We start from the raw sequence: 18,794 nt of genomic DNA on the forward strand, positions 1-18,794 counted from the left end.
AAAAGACATACTAACTAAAATGAGCATGTGTGTGAGCATGCTTACATAAATATATGTGCGTTACGTATACGCCATGGCTTCATTTCGGGTTTTCTGTGAGCCTGTATTCTATATACTGCATAGTTTCAACTGTTTAGATTGTCTTTGCTGGCGCGTTGAGACGTTGGCGACAACGTGAAAATTTATTGCATTGTTTTGTTACACAAGCAGCCAGAATAAATATGTTTGTGCGTATGTGTGTGTGTGTATTTTTGTATGCAATCATGTGTGTCTTGCGTGCTTTTCGCACCTTGTCAGCACAAAAGTAAGAAAAAAACCAGAAGCATTGCATTATTGTTGCTGCTACTGCCACATACGTGCATGTACATATGTTTGTTTGCGTATGTATGTATGTATGTAATCATAACAAACACCTTGGCATTAAAGTCAAAAACCAAGCAAACGAGCTGGAATGTCACCGCGTTGACAGCAAATTCGTAGTTACCAAAAGTGAATTATGTAGCATAGTGTAAGTAGCAGCCAACCTAGATCCCAGCATCAACGAAATAAGTAAATATATGTAGCTATTGGGTTGTTAGCTTATAGCGTATATGATGTATAACCTTAACTGAGACTGTGCTGACAGAGAAAATGAGTGAGATTATTGATGTGTTTTTGAAATTTATAAACTGACCGGACGGAACTTCAAATGCATTAAACTTTTTCTAGGAGATGGTAAAAATAACGATGATAAAAAAGATCAAGAGAAACGTCAAGATTAAGATAACGGTTGAGACAAAGATAAATATAAGGATAACGATTAAGAAAAGAATTAGATGAAGATAGTGATTAGTAATAATAGTAAGAAATTATAATGGATAAAGATAGAAAAGAATGAAGGTTATGTTTAAAGTTAAAATTAAGGGTAAGGTTAAGGTTAAGGCAATCTTCCTTATCCTTAATCATAACATTAATATGTATTAATCTTAATCTCAATCTTAATCTTAATCTTAACCTTTACTTTAAACTTAAACTTAAACTTGAACTTGAACTTGAACTTGAACTTGAACTTGAACTTAAACTTAAACTTAAAATTAAACTTAAACTTAAACTTAAACTTAAACTTAAACTTAAACTTAAACTTAAACTTAACCTTTACCTTAAACTTAATCTTAAACTTAAACTTAAACTTAATCTTAAACTTAAACTTAAACTTAAACTTAAACTTAAACTTAAACTTGAACTTGAACTTGAACTTGAACTTAAACTTAAACTTAAACTTAAACTTAAACTTAAACTTAACCTTAAGATAACATAAGATTAAAGTGATAGTGAAGTGGTTAATTGTAATTTTATTGCAATGGTAACTGTATTGGTAATGGTAATGATAATAATATTCATAATGATACACGAAAGTAAAGCAGAATAGCCCGCGGTCAAATAAATGTTTTCCTGCTTCCAAGACTGCCGGTTCCTATTGTCAATACTTTCTGAAAACCATAACCAAACCTTTTAAAATAATTCCTGTTCCATCTATCGTCATACTGTTAGCTTTGCAAAAATATCATTCTTTGTACGAGAAACCATATTACATTTACCTTTAACACTTTTTATGCAACGATAAAAGCTTCCTGGCTAACAAAAACTTTGCTGACCACACAAAAGTTAGCGCTACACTCATTTAATTGTGAGTTTGCTAGGCGGCACATCACCGCAAAAAAAATTAAGGCATTAACAGCTTAGTAACGCTTTACAGCAGCGGTAAAATCACCAACGCCTACACCCATAAGCTCATAGATACACACGCATAAATAAATGAATATCGCTTTTTAGTACGCGCCTGGGTGCGTTTATGTTGATGTCTCCCCAGTGCACCTTGAAAATTAACTGCCACAACGTTATGTATACACAAACAGCAGTCGACAACAGTAAATGTCCATTTACTCGAATCCATGTGTATATATGTATATATGTGTGTACATGTAAGCTACATGCTTATGCTGCCGTAATGTCTTGGCTCGAATGAGTGCTTTGTTAATTGTAGGATTATTTAATTTTCATGTAAAATGTACAAAATTGCCTTTCATGTTGTAAATTCACTTTGACGTTGCGTAACAGAAGAGGCGGATGAAAAATTGAGAAAATTTTGTTTGTGCTTAATTTGATGAAGCTGCTTTCTTGCTGTACATAGATTATATTCAAATTTTTGTGCTTTCCACTGGGAGTAGAAAATTTGTAATATAACATTTTTCCTAAGTGTCAAAGGAGCTCTAAAATTGATGTGTTGTCGGAAATAAAATTCCTTTTTAATGGCACAAAGTGTGGCATTGTTAAGCGGCTAGAGTAGTTGAGTGCGTTGAACTCCAGTTCGTCAGAACAAGGGCGAAAAATATTTAATGTTGTAGAAAAAATTGTTTGCTTTCTATCGCAGTTCTGTGTAAAAATCTGGGAGGTAAATGTTAAAATGAAAATAAACCCCTTACAAAATTTAAATGTGTCCTTACCCAATATTTGTTCATAAACAAGAAGAACATTACCGTAACTTACTGAACTTTTGATCAGTGATTATAAGATTATGAGAAACTTTTTTCTAAGTTTGTTGTCACATCTCTCGACATATACACAAAGTCTACCGACAAGAACAACCTGATGTTAAAATATTCAAATAAAACACTCAAATTTAGTAAAAATGGGATCTGTTTTCTTTTGTTAAGCAGATAATTTTAGGCCATTTATGATGTGAACAAAATGTCGGCCAAATGGCCACCACAGTTCCGTTTTTATATTTCCGCCTGTTTATTAAATTTTCGATGACTCGGTGCAGTTTTTTTTTGGCTGGAATGTCGACTACAGTGCGCTGAATGTTGCTTTCGAACCCTTTGAGAGTTTCTCATTGAATGAAAATCAATGAAAATAATCTAACATAGAGGCGTTAAGTCTCATGATGTAGTAGCCAAACTTTGTACGCAATGTGTCCATGTTTAGAAACGAAACATGACGGGGTGCACCGCAAATGGCAAATAGGGATCATCTGCGATAAATTATTGGAGGTGCAATTACATTGTCTGAACTACACGAGGATTTGGCCTCACCCTCGTCTGAGAAGATGATTTTTCATATTACAGTAGCCACCGGAGTACGTGACTTTGCCTTACAATATCGAAAAAAATCCAAGCGTTGTTCCAAAGTCAAACAATACACGATGAAATGACAAACTTTCCGCAACACACTGACTAAATTTTACACAAATTCGTAAACACACATGGTCGACAAGAGCTGTTCAAATCACATCATATCTATTGCTAGATATCTGACAGGTGTGCTCTATTCTGAAGAACTCTACATACCTTGAAATAAAAGTTCATTGGTTTCCTCTCTTATCAACATTTTAGTTTCTGAGAATTGTGAATCAAAAGTGTCACATTGTTTCCAGTCTTAACGTGAATAAAATAAATGTTTATCATATAACTTCATCTCTGATAACATGACATTACACATGTTGGTTATGCATAATCATACGTACAAATATGTATATATGGAGAATTATTTTTTAATTACTTATGTAAATCAAAAGTGGTACATTGTTCGTAAATGACATCCAATTTACTTTTCGTCGCTTGTACAAAGCGACCCGGTAGGAAATTTATTGATGTTTAATGGCCATTCCAATCCTATTTCATTTCCTTACATACTTTCATATAAAATATGATCATGAAAGGAAAATTTAGAATAACTTACTTAAGAAACTTGAAAACCATAGTATTTATCTCACAATAGCCGAACCTGGTCTGCTGGATAACTCAGAGTAATACAATAAGGCCTTTAGTATTAAAACTCATAACTTCGGAGTTTTTTCAACGACAAAGTCTCAAAACACCAAAAATGTATAGAAAAAAGATAACCAACTTTCAAAAATGGTAAATATTTTATATCAAAGAAAGCCGGATTCAAATACGGATTGTTTTTTGTTGCCTACCCGAGTGCTATGGGATCTTAAATCATATCTATAAGACCCACTGCTGAAGTAGAAAAATAGGAGAACTTCCTCATTTATCGCAAAGGATTCTGAAAGAGAGAAAGAATACTATTTTTTGCAGACTTAAGAGATGATTGAGTTAATAGAATTAATAGAATATCTATTATATGTGATTTCTATACAGCATAGTACTTCCAGCGATATCGCTGAAATTGTTAATGCCAAAAAGTTCTGGAATCCATTTTGAAATTCCTTTGAATGAACTTGTAACTGCGCTTGTCCCTTATGTTGCCCAGAACTCCCAGGTATGGATCAAGAACAGCGTCGTGTATCGACAAAATTCCGAAAGCCTGCCACAAATGTAACTAAGGCGGCTAATATCCGTTCCAGCCAACTCGCCAGATTCGACAAAAGTATTGCAACCGAGATGCTTATGCCTTAGTCCGGCGAAAGCTAGACAGGGAAGCAGAAAGTTTCTTGATGTTTCCACATCTTCTTCCTCGTGGCAACTTTGATAAGTTTCATCCTCCATTGTCTTTTGCCAGTATCCAGTTTGGACGCCGCAGTTCTGTGGATGTTTCTGGGTCATAAGACCTTCGCATTTCTACAAGTTCTAGTTGCTGATCAACGTTTACTGAACTCGTGTAAAGCCCATAGTACCAGCGTTCGAACGCACAAAGACAGAGGAACTCCTGCTTGTTCTCATCCTGGTGGAATTTAAGTATGGATGGCGATTCTACTGAGGCCAAGTAGCCAGGCAAGCTTAATATGAAAGTGGTTTGAAGATAGTCAGGATGGTAAAGATTATTCGGCTACTTTTTTCACATTATTATCCCATTTTCTTAAAACACCTTTTCTATAAACGCTATGTTCGGCGAGACCAACAAATTATTTTCACAACGCATAATTTATTACAATTTTATCTAGTTTGCAATAAACTACGAAGCATGCTTCTGCCTATTGTTTTCAGGTTTCCACTTATCGAGAACTAAATACATTATACTATCGTTTGAATTGGTTCAAAAGATTAACCAGATTGTCTCAAAAAACTGCTACTAATAGGTTTCAAATAAGTTTTAGTTGCGCAAATTTCCTACAGGGTATTTTAGTCATAATCAAAACTCTTTATCTCCAACATGCTTCATCAGTAAGCGATATGCTTAACAATTTCCATGCAATCTCGGCTCATAGTAGTAACTATAAAGCCAAATCGTCCTTCGTGCGTTTGCCTTGCTTATCCTTATGGCAACTGCATAGCTCATTTCCTTCTCACATGAAAATCCACATTATGAGCTGGTTGCCAGAGCTGCGCAGCGACAGCACATACAAAAGCAATATATTTATTGTGGTGAAATTGCATAAGCATCTCTTTCGGAAGCTGGATTTCAGTAGGTACGACTATGTAGCGGCGTATGATGCGGCACAGCAATCAGGACCAAGGTAAATACGGTCATCAACGACATTGTTGCGAACAGCCGCATTCAACACGATGCCACAACGGCACGACGGCAATTGTTATTGTGCTGATATTGCCATTTCCTTGTGGTAATGCAAGCAGTTAAAAAGCAAATGTCAGACAGTTTATGGCATGATGAAGGAAATCAAAGTCGTTACTGGTCCAACTAATCTCTGGCCGTTAACTCGTTTTGTGAGCCAAATACAAATGAGGCCAATGAAGTGAAAACACGCTAACCAAACTGGCTGGGTAGAGCCGAAGATATAAAGAAGACAGTATTATAAAAGCGCAGTAATGACTACGGTGGGGAGTAATTATGTGTAATTGTGTGTGTTTTCTATAAGACGAGCGTATATAAATTGTGAGATTTTTGTAGAAAGAGTGCAGAGAAGTAAAAATGAATGCAAAGGAGTACTTTGGATAAATATTTTAGCTATTATATACTAATATACTAGGGGTAATTAATTGATTGATAATATAAAAATATTTGAAAGTACAAAGTTCAAATTTTTAAATAACAAGAAAAAACGTTAGATTTGGCTGCATCGAAATTATGTTAAGCTTCACTGACTCACATTTCACATTTTCTTACAAGAACTTGTATTTGATCGGCCATTTGTATGGATGATATATGCTATAGTGATCCTATTTGAAGAATTTCTATGGAAATTGTATCATTATCCTAGACAATAATTCATGTCATATTAAAAAGCTTTCCATACAAGCATTCGATTCTAATCATACAGTTTATATGGCAGCTATAAGCTATAGTGATCCGATCTGATCATTTTTTTTTTTGGAGATGACACCATTGCCTTAGACAATAATCTAAGCCAAATTTTTTGAAAATATACCGTCAAATGAAGAAGCTTTCATACAAGAGCTTGATTTTAATTGTTCAGTTTGTATGACAGCTACATGTAATAGTAGTCTGATAGGAACAATTTCTTCGGAAATCTCATTATTGTCTAAGATATTAATCCATTCCAAATTTCGTAAAGATATCTCTTCAAATAAAAAGTTTTTCGTACTAGCATATGACTCCGATCGTTCAGTTTGCATGACAGCTATATGCCGATATCGGAAAATTTAGATGGACGTAGCTAAATCGACTCGGCCAAACACGCTGATCACTTACATTTATAAGGGGTATATTTTTCTGGGGTCTCTAACGCTTTCTTGTATGTGTTAAAATCTTCGAGGCCAACTTAATATACTCTTGGGTATAAAAACACACACATACACTTTCTATTACGATTTTAAATATATGGGCTTATAATGATATACTTGTATATTCTGTCAATATTTGCTCACATACATATAAACATTTACCACTAGCACCACCTTCGGCCCGCATATTTGTAGACAATTAATTGTATAGTCATCAATATACTGCAAATATAGCTAACTGTGTATCCAAATGTATTGGTATTGGCTATGAATTGCAATAGTAATTGTATTTGTATTTGCTTGTGCGCTATTTGCGGACATCGTTAGTCAACACAAATGGCCGCATAATCGGCAAATTCCACGTGAAAAATTTCACACGCGGTCAGCTTTAACATTAAGCCAAAATATCGATCGCGAGTGTCGGTGTATGTGTGTTACACAAAGCTCGGGAACCTTATTTTTTATTAAATATTTAATTTTTTTTTATTTAAATGAAATAATATAATAATTATTAATATAGTCTATTGAAGTTATTCCTGTTTTTTTCACTCCTACATGTATACAACATTTACAAAATGGTATACTAATCTAGAAATTTCCAAATTTCAAAAAAAAAATTTTAACATATTTCGTTAGTTTAAATATTCAAAAAGGCTATTCTAAAATGATGTTTCCTAATTCAAATTATTTTCAAAGTTAACTCGACCGGTTTGCGTGGACCAAAAAACGTTGGATGCGGACGTCACGATATCTAAAAATCTAATTAGTTGATTTAATCGAAATTTGGCCTGTTTATTCTTAACATATCACTTTTTCATATAATTCAACAAAATTTCTAATTTTATGACTTGCAATATTTAAAAAAAGAATAAGAAAATAAAAAAAGTTAATAAAAATGTATCTAAATTTTTGGTAGCAGCCATTTTATGAAATTGTTTTATTAGTTATATTGATTCATACTACAAGTATAATGACATTTATAGTAATCCTTAATCGGTTGTTTTGTTTCCTTGAACGCACGTGTAAAAATTGTAACGACGAAATTCGAAATTCATGCTGGTAGTTTAGAATATCCTCTTAAAGCTGTGAAATTATATTTACTATATATCTTAAAAATTCTATCATTTCTACTGCATATAATAATTAAATTAGTAAAATAATTGTCTGAGAAAATATTTATTCATCGTATGCTTCCCTAATACCTTCTGTGAGGCTTCCTAAAAAGCTTTAAATTGGTAGTATTTTCCGTTTTAATTATATATGTTATCTCTATTTTAAAGCAGGCCTATGATTTTCAAAAATATTTTCACTTTGGTACCCATTTTGTTTTATTTCTACCAATTTGCTCCATGTTTCTCAAGAGTTCATAATTAGCGCACACATCTCGAAACCTGAACTTTCATCCAAAGTAAGGAAAAGTAATAGCTAAATATTATGCCCAAATTTGAAATGTGTCGATCCTTATGAATTGACATAATTTGAAACGAATAATTGGAAAAAAATATTAAACTTTTGTTTACGCCTAAAATCACGTTTTTTCGTGAGAGGGATGATGTTCAGTTCAGATGTAATGATCTTTTTTACTGTTTCAGTTTATAGCTATAAAAACTGTGCCTATAACGAAACTATCAGAACATAAAGAAAGGGAAGAAAATTATTTCTTCTCTCAATTGTGTTACCATATAAATGACGCGGCCAACAATTCTCAGTCAGATTTCTATGAAATAAAGTACACCAAGAACAATTAACAAACTCAATTTTTCTATGTCAATCGGAACTGGGGTAGAAACATCGTTTTAATGTAGGATTATCCGATTTTTACTTGGCTTATACTTCAAAGTTGAGATTATTCCTATTATTTATATCGGAGGTCCGTCATTTCATAACATAATTGTACTACCACACTCCATATAAGTATAAGTGCTCTACCATGTAGTCCTTGACGAAGCTGCAACAAAGCCAGCAAAGGCCGACTTGACCTACTATGCAAAAATTTGGCACGCACTGATCAATACAAGCATGTCAATACTTAATAAAATTCCTATACCTTTTATGTATAAGCAGCGGCTGGGATAGTCTTCGCTATCCACAGAGAATTATCGTTTTTTTCAGTTTCCATTTCATCAGTAATGATGCATTTGGATGAATGTAGAGTCTACTATGTTTTTCACTTTTACAATTTCTACTTAGCGTCTTTCTTGAAAGCGTTTTAGGATCTTTGGCTAGACTAGTGCAAATCTATGCTTACACTTGGAGTCAGTGACTCTTTTGTTTACATTCGGCCGGATTTAATGTCGTATTTGTTTGCATTTTGAAATCAATGACTCTTTTGCTTACATTTAGCCAAGCTCACAATCTTTTTTACATTTTGGGGTCTATTACCCCTTTGTTTAAATTTTGTAAGCTTAATAACCCCTTTGTTTACATTTAGCTAAGTCCACAACTTTTGCCTACAATTTGGGTTCTATGACCCCTTTGTTTTATTTTAGGAGCTTTGTTTTGTTTCCATTTTGCGAGGCAATGGACCCCTTTATACATTTTATGAGGTCAATGACCTTTTTGTTTACATTTGTCAAAGTCCACAACCTTTATATGCTTTTAGCCAAGTCCACAACCATTGTTTACGGTTAGCCAAATCCACAACCTTTGCTAACCGTTTGTGGTCAATGACTTTTTTTGTTTACATTTTATGAAGTTATATTTGGCCGAGCACAATGACTCCTTTGTTTATATATTATGAAATCAGTGATTGTTTACCTTTAGCTAATTCAACAACCTTTGCACGTATCGGAAGGACTCTGGTTTGTGAAGTCCCTTTATAATTAAAAAAATTTAAAACCAGTTATTATAACAGTAATAAAAAAATTCAGTTGGATCAGATTGAGCAGAATCATCTCTTAAAACCTAAATAAATTAGCTAGCGAGTAGCATAGAGAAACTTTACTTTCAGCTATCGTAAAAACTTACTACCAACTTAAGAATGAACATTTTATTTCACTTTCTAAAGCTATTTATAATATTTTCTTTCTACTTGTGTACTTTGTCTCTTTACTTAGGAAAAAATATTATATTTAGTTCCATTAAGCTCGACGTTGAATGAAATTTTCTTCTTCAGTACATAATCAGAAACAATTCATTAATCCAATAAGATATTTAAAAATTATCCAAATAATATTAGACATGAAAATGGCAAAATTTTAAATGAACGCATAGATAATTTAAGACACTTAAGCCTTAAGTAAACACAGCGAGAAATTTCTATGCAAATTCGGCTGCTTTAATTTGAGCAACCAATCCAATTGAGCAGCGTGCTGCGTGCGTGTGCGTGGCAGACGCCTAATAGCTTGGCAAACAGTTAACGAACGGCATAAATAGCAAATGGCGCAATATTTAAGCGGCATTACCCAGTCGCCGACGAAAATTGTCTGTCTATTTGGCTGCCAGTTTTGTCTAACACACGCACGCACTCACACATGCCTTCTAAACTCTGTATATGCAAGGCAACGGCAGTTAGAGACGGTCTGCGCGCCATTGGCATAGAATTGCGGCACAGCTGCTTTGCGACACCCAACACCGCTCGACTAGTCACGGGACATTTGACTGTGGTTTGTAAACCATTATGTGTTTGTTTGTTCGCCACTTGACGCCTCAGGCGTCGTGTCCAGCGCACAGTAGATCTTTGCTTTATAACTTGCTATATACCTTTCTTTGTATGTTTGAGTGTGTGTGTGACCATCCTTCTGACCACTTTGGTAATTACTTTTTTGCGGTTTGAAATTTGGCAGATTTACATTGGCCCTTCGGTGTCCTTCCAGCTTCAGCTCCGCGCCCTGTGCCTCTGTGTTTGGCGTGCGTGTCTGTCCGTGGCATATGCTTTTTGGTATTATTTTGGAAATATAATTGCGTCACTCCGACAGCATCAATTTTTGATTTTTGCTTTTTTGTTAAGGTCATTGCGACGGTTTAAGCTTCTAGTTTGATGGGCAAAATATTTATGTAAATTTATATAGCATAAGTAGTAAATGAAAAGAGAGGGCGAAGAAGTGGAGAATGAAAATTTTCCGTAATTTTTTAGCTTTTGTTTTTGAGCGACAAAGCACTTCAGCTTTGGCTGTCATTTTATGCGTGTTGGTGGAAGGTGGCTAACTTTGGTTGTAGACTCTGTCTTTACATACATATATAAGAAAATATATAAATAGTGATTAAATTCGTGGGCGGACAAATTTTTCAATAGAGTGCATGTAGTACTTATATATGAAGTTTACCACGTAGTCGGAGACTCTATAAATTTTATATATACATTTTATACTATTATTCATGTAATAAACTATTCAATACAGTGAAAATTTTATTTACGAATAAAGACGAAAACGTTTTTGTTGGTATAAGAATCCAAGGGATTGCACTTAATATTTAGTTTTGAATATGTATATTCATACAAATATATTTTATTGGAAAAAATAACGAATTTGAGGCTGCTTTCTCAATGTCTGTTCAGTTACTAGAGTTCGAGTTACTAGAGTACTAGAGTAGAGAGAGTCCGCTTAATCGATTGTACTTAATAAACATCAACAATGTGCATGGTTAATGGAAATGTCCCCTTAATATGGCGTTCATTTAATAGAGCTTTCACTATATTCTTTATTTTTGAATTGGTTTTACTATCCTATCTTCTAAGTTGGTTCGAACTGGACACAGTGTGCTAAATTTTACTAAAATTGGTTTAGTAGTTTAGGAGTCCATCGTGGACAAACAACGTGACACGTACTTTTTATATATACAGAATAGACCAATTCTAATTATCGATTCGCCAAACTTTATACGCAATGTGTCGTGTGTAGAAATAATGATGGTCCGCGTTGATTTTATCAAATTCTGGGAAAAGATTCGGTCAGCATCGTGTTATAACATTCGATATTGATGACAAACGGCATTTCCTGCTTTAATTAAAATGAAATGCCCGAACTAACCATGATTTGACTCACCCCAATAGAGCCCAATTTTGTTTGCCGACGAAGACATTAAGCAAAAAATGGGCCTCATCTGAAGAGATGAGTTTTTGATAAAAATCATCGTTGGCTTCCATCATTTCTAGCGCCCAATCGGCAAGGTTAGGGCGCTTTAAATGGTCTGTTGGCTTCACTTCTTGTGCCAACACAATCTTATACGGAAAGCGTCGTTGACCCGACTGATTCGGATTGGCCTCAACACTGACCTGAAGAGCACCGAACCCGAACCCGAAAGCGAACCATAAGTAAGCAAACCCTTAATATGATGTTTAAAACTAGGCTTGCTCAAAGTTATTGAGCTGGTTTCATAATATTTGCTATTTACTAGATTTCTCCAGATATTTCTTTTTAAACTGAAATGATCCCAAGATTGAAGCTAAATATCAGCATTTGTTTTTTTTTATAGGTATTAAGGCTGTAGCAAAACATGCTTGAATTAATCTCAGAAACTTTTTTTCTGTCCCTGTTTTGAATATAAATTTTGAACGACTTGTAAGGCATTGCAGTAGGAAATTCGATGACAACCCTATAAAAACTTTAGTAAAAACTTAAAACAGCCAAACTTTCTTTATTCATTACTAAACACTAACTTCTTTTTCTTCTATATACGATAAATTGAAAAGTGAAATAAGTGAACAAATTTAAAATTTATTTACCAAACCAAATTTTTCCTGCAGGGTATCCACTACTGCCTACTTCATAAGTAGGAACATTCATATACATACTAAATGCAGTATACATAAGTATATACTACCAATGGCATTAAATCATTTAATTTTTATCGTTTTAAACTTTTAATCGGATTTCTGTCTTTTAGCCATTCATTTTCTCTCAGGCACTTAGTGATCTGCCAAGCGTTGATATTAGCTTCACTGTTCCCTTACATTCATTATTTTCTTTCCTTTATATTTGCTTAGACTTTCATTAGACTTTTTCACTGCCGATTGTTCAGCATTTACTCCCACCTGGCAAGTTGTTTGCTCTTTTCTCTGAAACTCTGACATTAATGCGGATTTTCAAGGTTTTTTGTTTGTTCTGCTGCAGAGCAAACAGCTTATGCAGATATTTAACTTGCTTCGTTTACTCATACAGGTACATATGTACATATAATAATGTTGTATGTATGTATTTGTGTAAATAAAATTGTGTACGTAAGCGCTAAGGCATAATGTGGCTAGGGTTGAATTGATGTTTGGCTTTGTGGTAGGTTCAGTTATTTTAATATACTTAAGTGATTATTTAATGTTTCTATAATGATTTCGTGAATCTCGTAAATCCTTTAATTATTTCAAATGATGGCATTACTCGTGTACTCGGATACACAAAGAGCTTTACTGTTTAAGGGTTTTCGGAAAAAAATTTGTAACCAAGGTAACCGTTGGATATTATGTTGATGTCACGCTTTTTAATGTTCGTTTGAAGTTCATCTGCATGTCCATTAATGTGTGTTTGGCAGCTATTCGTTTGATTACAAGGGGTTTGACTGACGATTTTTCCATGAAATGAAATTTAATAAGGATTTTGCTTGAAATTTAGTGTTTACAGCGGAATCAGTGCTTGAAAATAATCGTGTTGACATGAGAGAGGTAGCCGAAAATCTCTATATCTCTTATAGGGAATCATTTGGTTAATGTTTTGGGTATGAAACTGGTAGAAGCTGCTTGACAACGTAGTTCTCTATTCATCCAACGCATTATTACTTTTGAGTAGACATGGTCGGATAAAAATCTGGATCCGTTCGGTTACTTAGACCCAATAAAATACGAAGGAACATTTGGCAGGAATAACTGATCCCCTGAATAGACCTTCTTCTTCATACTTCATATATTCTGAATGAATATAATATTCTATGTAAAGGCCAAGGATAATTCTAACATCTTTTATATTGTCGAAATTCATACTTTCCAAAAATAAATCAAGTTATTGTTGTCGAATTGACAGTCTTTGTATGAATAAAAATCTGAATCCTTTCTGGTTTTGTACTCAACAAATAAAAAGAAGTGAATTGAGATTTTAATCAGTGAGCCGCTGTAAGCTTCTACTCACTCACTTGGAAGCAATCTCGGCCTACATAAACCATACTGGACATGTTTTTAAGGAGCCTTATCATTGTAGGTGTAATTCTTTATAGCAGTTCACGAAACTAGGAACAACTACTAAGCGAAATTTTTTTCTCAGTTAGAGAGCTGTAATAATACATACCATTTTATAACCTACCGAAATCCGCTCTGACTAATGGTCTCGCACATAAATCCCAAATACCAAATAAAATAAATAATGTCTGCCTACCAGGCAGATAAACTGGAGCAAATGAATACTTGTAGGTGTAGGAGTGGTAATAAGGCCGCCATTTCACACACAGTCGGTTGAGCAAACCCCCCAGCAAGCATTCAGCCACGTGTCAATCGCCATCAGCATCAGCACCAACACTCGCTCTTATGCTGGCGCTCTAACTGTCGGCAGTGATGACACATTTAATTACCCAACAACTTAATGATCTGCTGATGTGCATATTTTTACGGCGCATTTCACACGCTTATACCCAAACCACCCAAGAATGTTTGCTAAGCAACCACTATGTGTGGTTGTGTAGCTGTTGCCAGCATTTAAGACCGTTTCATTTAACTTTGGTTCGTTTCAATTTATTTCGTCTTCGTCTTTGTTTGCTTTCTTCGAAATGTGCGCGGCCCATAAAATTCATTATATTACAAATCATTTATTCATATCGGCGCATATCTACATACAAGTCTTTATTCATTTCATTTCAATTCGAATTTGCTTGTGCAATATTCGGTGATTTACTCGTAAATGTTATTGGTATGCTATGCCGTATTAATTTTGATTATCATTGTGCTATCACTATTTGTTTGTGCTGTTGAAATAGCCTGACTAGGATATTAGCATTCTAACAATTGGAGTGAAATATAGAACTTACCGGAGTTGGAGGCAATGAATAAGTGTTTCACAGTTGAGCTCTTTGCATCTACATATGTATGTATATTATGGTGATTATTTCGCGGTTTTTGTTATACTCTCGCAACAAAGTTGCTAAGGAGAGTATTATAGTTTTGTTCACATAACGGTTGTTTGTAAGTCCTAAAACTAAAAGAGTCAGATATAGAGTTATATAAGTATGTATACCAAAGTGATCAGGGTGACGAGTAGAGTTGAAATCCGGATGTCTGTCTGTCCGTCCGTCCGTCCGTGCAAAAATTAAATGGCAAGTAGTGGTGATAAAAGGATCTTCTCCAACTCTTATATTAACTCTTTTTTGATATAATCTTGCAATTTACGTGAAAAAATTCAAATAACGAAGTTCTAGGTTTTTATATTTATTTTTTATGCTTTCAAACAATTGTTTAACATCCTTTTCCGGGTTAGCCGTACCATAACAATAACAACTTTGGTACTAACCTATTATCAGTCATAACTGATTCATCGTCATAGAAAAATTACTAGACGTAATCCACTAATCAACGGAATCGAATCACATAACATAGATGGTCGATCAACAGACCTATATCTTATTATTATTCGACCCTCAAAACTCTAAGGAATTTCTTCAAGTTTGTTCGCAATTTTTTTATTTACGATGCCCTTAATTCAAAAAGGTGACTTGTCGCCGAAAATTTTTTAACAATAGAATCGCTGACATTTATTTAATGCAGGAATGGCAATAAATATCTTGGGTTCTAAAATTCTAGGGAATAACTTGCTCTGTGAAATACCAAAAAAAATAAAATTCAAGCAAATATATGACGTTTTAGTAATTATCCCTCTAGGAAATCTATAGCTCCTAAAACAACTGTTTAAATTAAATGACTTACTGTGTATACGGTGGATAGATAAATTACAGGTCAATTGAGAAGTCCCCGACCCACAGTGGCACCGCTCCATACATTTCTTGGAAAAAAATAGAAGGAGTGGTCGTACAACAATGAAACTTTGCAGAAACACTACTCTGGACTAAATTAAGAAATTTTTAAAAAATCTTGGGAAATCGCCCACTGCCACACCCACCTCCCATATAACTGCAATTGCCAAAATTTTTATTTTTGGACCTAGGGACTTGAAATTCGGGACACCTCTTAATTGAGTTCTCCTGATGAAAAAAAATTAAACTTAAAAGCAAAGTGACGTTATTTATACCTTTACCTTAATAAAAATCCAATATAATATGCAATGTTTTAATTGCATATTGCATGTTAGTTTTTTTAACTATAAAATTTCACTTTTTATAAAAAACCTTGTTGAATTTTTCTTATCCAAATATTTCTTTACAAAACAAAATCATGAAAGTTTTGAAATTGGAAAGTGTAAAAATCCTATTTTTACCGCCGAAATGCACTGTGCGACCTACCAAAATAAAACATATTTATTTGCATAATTCGTTATTTTATTCAGCATAGTTCCCTTCAAAGGTGATACATTGATTATAGTGATCGTACTTATCGTCTCTATTTTTGTTGTATGATTTGTTCTTTGCTTCAAAATAGTCCTCATCACGGACATTCGACGAACATTTTTTCCAGCGTGCATTCTGTTGAGATCCTAGAACAGAAAATAGGAACAGTGTTTCATCCATTATCACATATTGATGCAAAAACTCGGTTTTATTACGCTTGAACATCTCCAAAAACTGCTCAAAATCATCAATTCGTCGTTGTTTTTGCTCGAAAGTGAAGTCGCGCGGCACTCACTTTGCACAGACTTTTCGCATAATGAAATATTCGTGAATGATATGATGTTCACGTTCAGTTGATATCCTCAGAGTACCTGCTATCTCGGCAAGCTTTACTTTATGATTATCCAAAATTATTTTGTGGACTTTTTGATGTTTTTGTCGGTAACAACCATTTCTGGGCGTCCATTGCTTTCACTATCTTCGGTGCTCATTTCAACACGTCTAAACATGGCATACAAAGCTTTGATGGTTGATTTTTCTGGAGTAGTGTCTGGAAGCTCGTCATCTAGCCAAGTTTTTGCTTCAACTGTATTTTTTTCCTTCAAAAATATTTAATCATTCCTTTTTATGAATTTATTTCACAATAACAAACGTTGCTTCGCTCCAAATGACAATTCACAAACTAAGAATCCAACAGCTGCCAAATTTATACACGCCTTTTGAAAATTAGGGCTAACTAGAAATCATATAGGTTTTATTCTAGTTGCGTCATATATGTGTAAGTTGACCTGAAAATATTAAAAAAATGTTTAATAAAGATTTTCCGAGTTCCGGTGCTTTCTTTCCAGTCAAAACTTCATTAACTTACTTTTCCTCTCTCAGTGTTAGTCGTTTAGCTTGGTTTGTTTGTCCTTATCAAGAAAAGCTTTTATCACTTGTGCTTTTGCTACTCCTCCATTTTCGTGATTTTTGCCATAATTTTCGAATAAATTGTGCAATATAAATCATAGACTTTATTGAGACAATTCGTGCACAAATCCGTATCGTGTCGCTCGAAATCGCCGAATATTAATAACGGCATTTTATGAAATATTATAGCGTTCAATCTCTTGCTTTTAAGACATATGCACCATCTGCTTCTAAGCCCTAATTAACTGCTAGCTATTAATTAAGATAAAACGCTCGTAAAATATTGCTGTGTGGACGTAAAATCAAAGAAAATTAAGCGTTTTATATTAAGTATTTGCCAATCCAACCAAATTGACGCAGACAAACACAAAAGCTTTGCAGATTTATTTGCCACAGCAATTTTTGCGGTTTGTACATATGTATTATATAATATTATTTCTCACATTTAATTTATTTTATCTGCATAGTTTTGGTATGGAAAGTCGTTGTCTTCACGCGCTGTGACTTTCCGAGTTGTTTTACATAAAGGCCAAGTTTCGCCGAATAACCTTTTGCAATCAATACAATTTGGCCTGTCATTTGTCACGCGACCAATTGCAGAGAACCTTCTACGAACAGAACATGGATTATTGATTACAAATGTTTGCTCTTTGTAGCATATGAGTGTGTGAAAGGGTGTGTTTGGGTGTGGATGTTATTTTTTTTTGTCAGTTCCGTATTAACAAAAAATTTCTAGTCACTTTTTGTACACTCACTCTTCTTGTGCATTCTCTCATTACTTTTATTGCTTTTCTCTTCTCTTTGTGTGTGCTTTTTCTAGGCAGCACATCGAATCCCGATGCTAAGCGCCTCTACGACGATCTCCTCAGCAACTATAACAAATTGGTGCGTCCCGTTGTCAATGTGACTGACGCTCTAACTGTACGCATCAAATTGAAGCTATCACAATTGATTGATGTCAATTTGAAAAATCAAATCATGACAACCAATTTGTGGGTGGAACAAACCTGGTACGATTACAAACTCCAATGGGAGCCGAAAGAGTATGGCGGTGTTGAAATGTTGCATGTACCCTCGGATCATATATGGCGGCCGGATATTGTGTTATATAATAAGTAAGTAGTTTGGCATTAATAAAAAACCACAACACACACACACACACACTCAGCGCAAAGTCAGCGCGCTCAGTCAGTGAAATATCACCACATCAAATTCCCATATATCACAATCATCAGCCGCATCATCAGCAGCATGAGTGAGCGACAAGCAACAACGCGTGTTGCAAAACTAGCAGTAAAAAAATTAATTGTTGTTGCTGTTCCGTTAAAAATCCGGCTATGACTCGAAAAGAGCGCTGACATGCGGAACTTCTATCTTTTTGTGTACTCACTCTCTTCCTGTTGTTGTTGCTAGTCTTTTCACTAGCAGTGCCGCTACCACTGCTGCTGCTGTTGCTATGCTGTCATTGTCATCGCCTCTTTTACTCATCACTGCGGTTTTTTGATTTATTTCATCCGAAGCGTGTCTTACAATTTTATTTATTGTTTCCTTTATTTTGGCAAATATTCTATGAAATTTCACATTTCCGTTTCTCATTTTATGCAAACTCATGCAAACACATACACACATATGCAAATGATTTCTGCTGGCTTAAGTATTTCCAATTAAGTATATGCAAATGCAAAACATTTTTCCAAGTCAAAGATTTTAAGTCTGAACTATTTATCACTCTCTTTTTGAATTGCATGCATAATTGCGAATATAGGTCTGAAATAGTTTTGTACATAAAGGTTGTTTCAAAACTTTCACTATTTCTTATCCGTTATTTAATCGGTTTAATATCCATATCTCCAATACTCCCAGACTGTTAAGAATCACTAAAAAAATTCG

At 34.4% G+C, this 18,794-nt stretch overlaps 1 protein-coding gene across 1 annotated transcript in view; it reads left to right on the forward strand.

Moving 5' to 3' along the window:
• The window catches only part of LOC120774337 (acetylcholine receptor subunit alpha-like), a 168,341-nt gene that overhangs the window by 62,974 nt on the left and 86,573 nt on the right, over window positions 1-18,794 (forward strand). The window contains exon 2 of the mRNA XM_040103896.1: window positions 17,725-18,019. Coding sequence (XP_039959830.1) covers window positions 17,725-18,019 — 295 coding nt within the window. The remainder of the gene's footprint in view (window positions 1-17,724; window positions 18,020-18,794) is intronic.

The sequence above is a fragment of the Bactrocera tryoni genome, chromosome 4, assembly GCF_016617805.1.
Source record: "Bactrocera tryoni isolate S06 chromosome 4, CSIRO_BtryS06_freeze2, whole genome shotgun sequence".
Lineage (NCBI taxonomy): Eukaryota > Metazoa > Arthropoda > Insecta > Diptera > Tephritidae > Bactrocera > Bactrocera tryoni.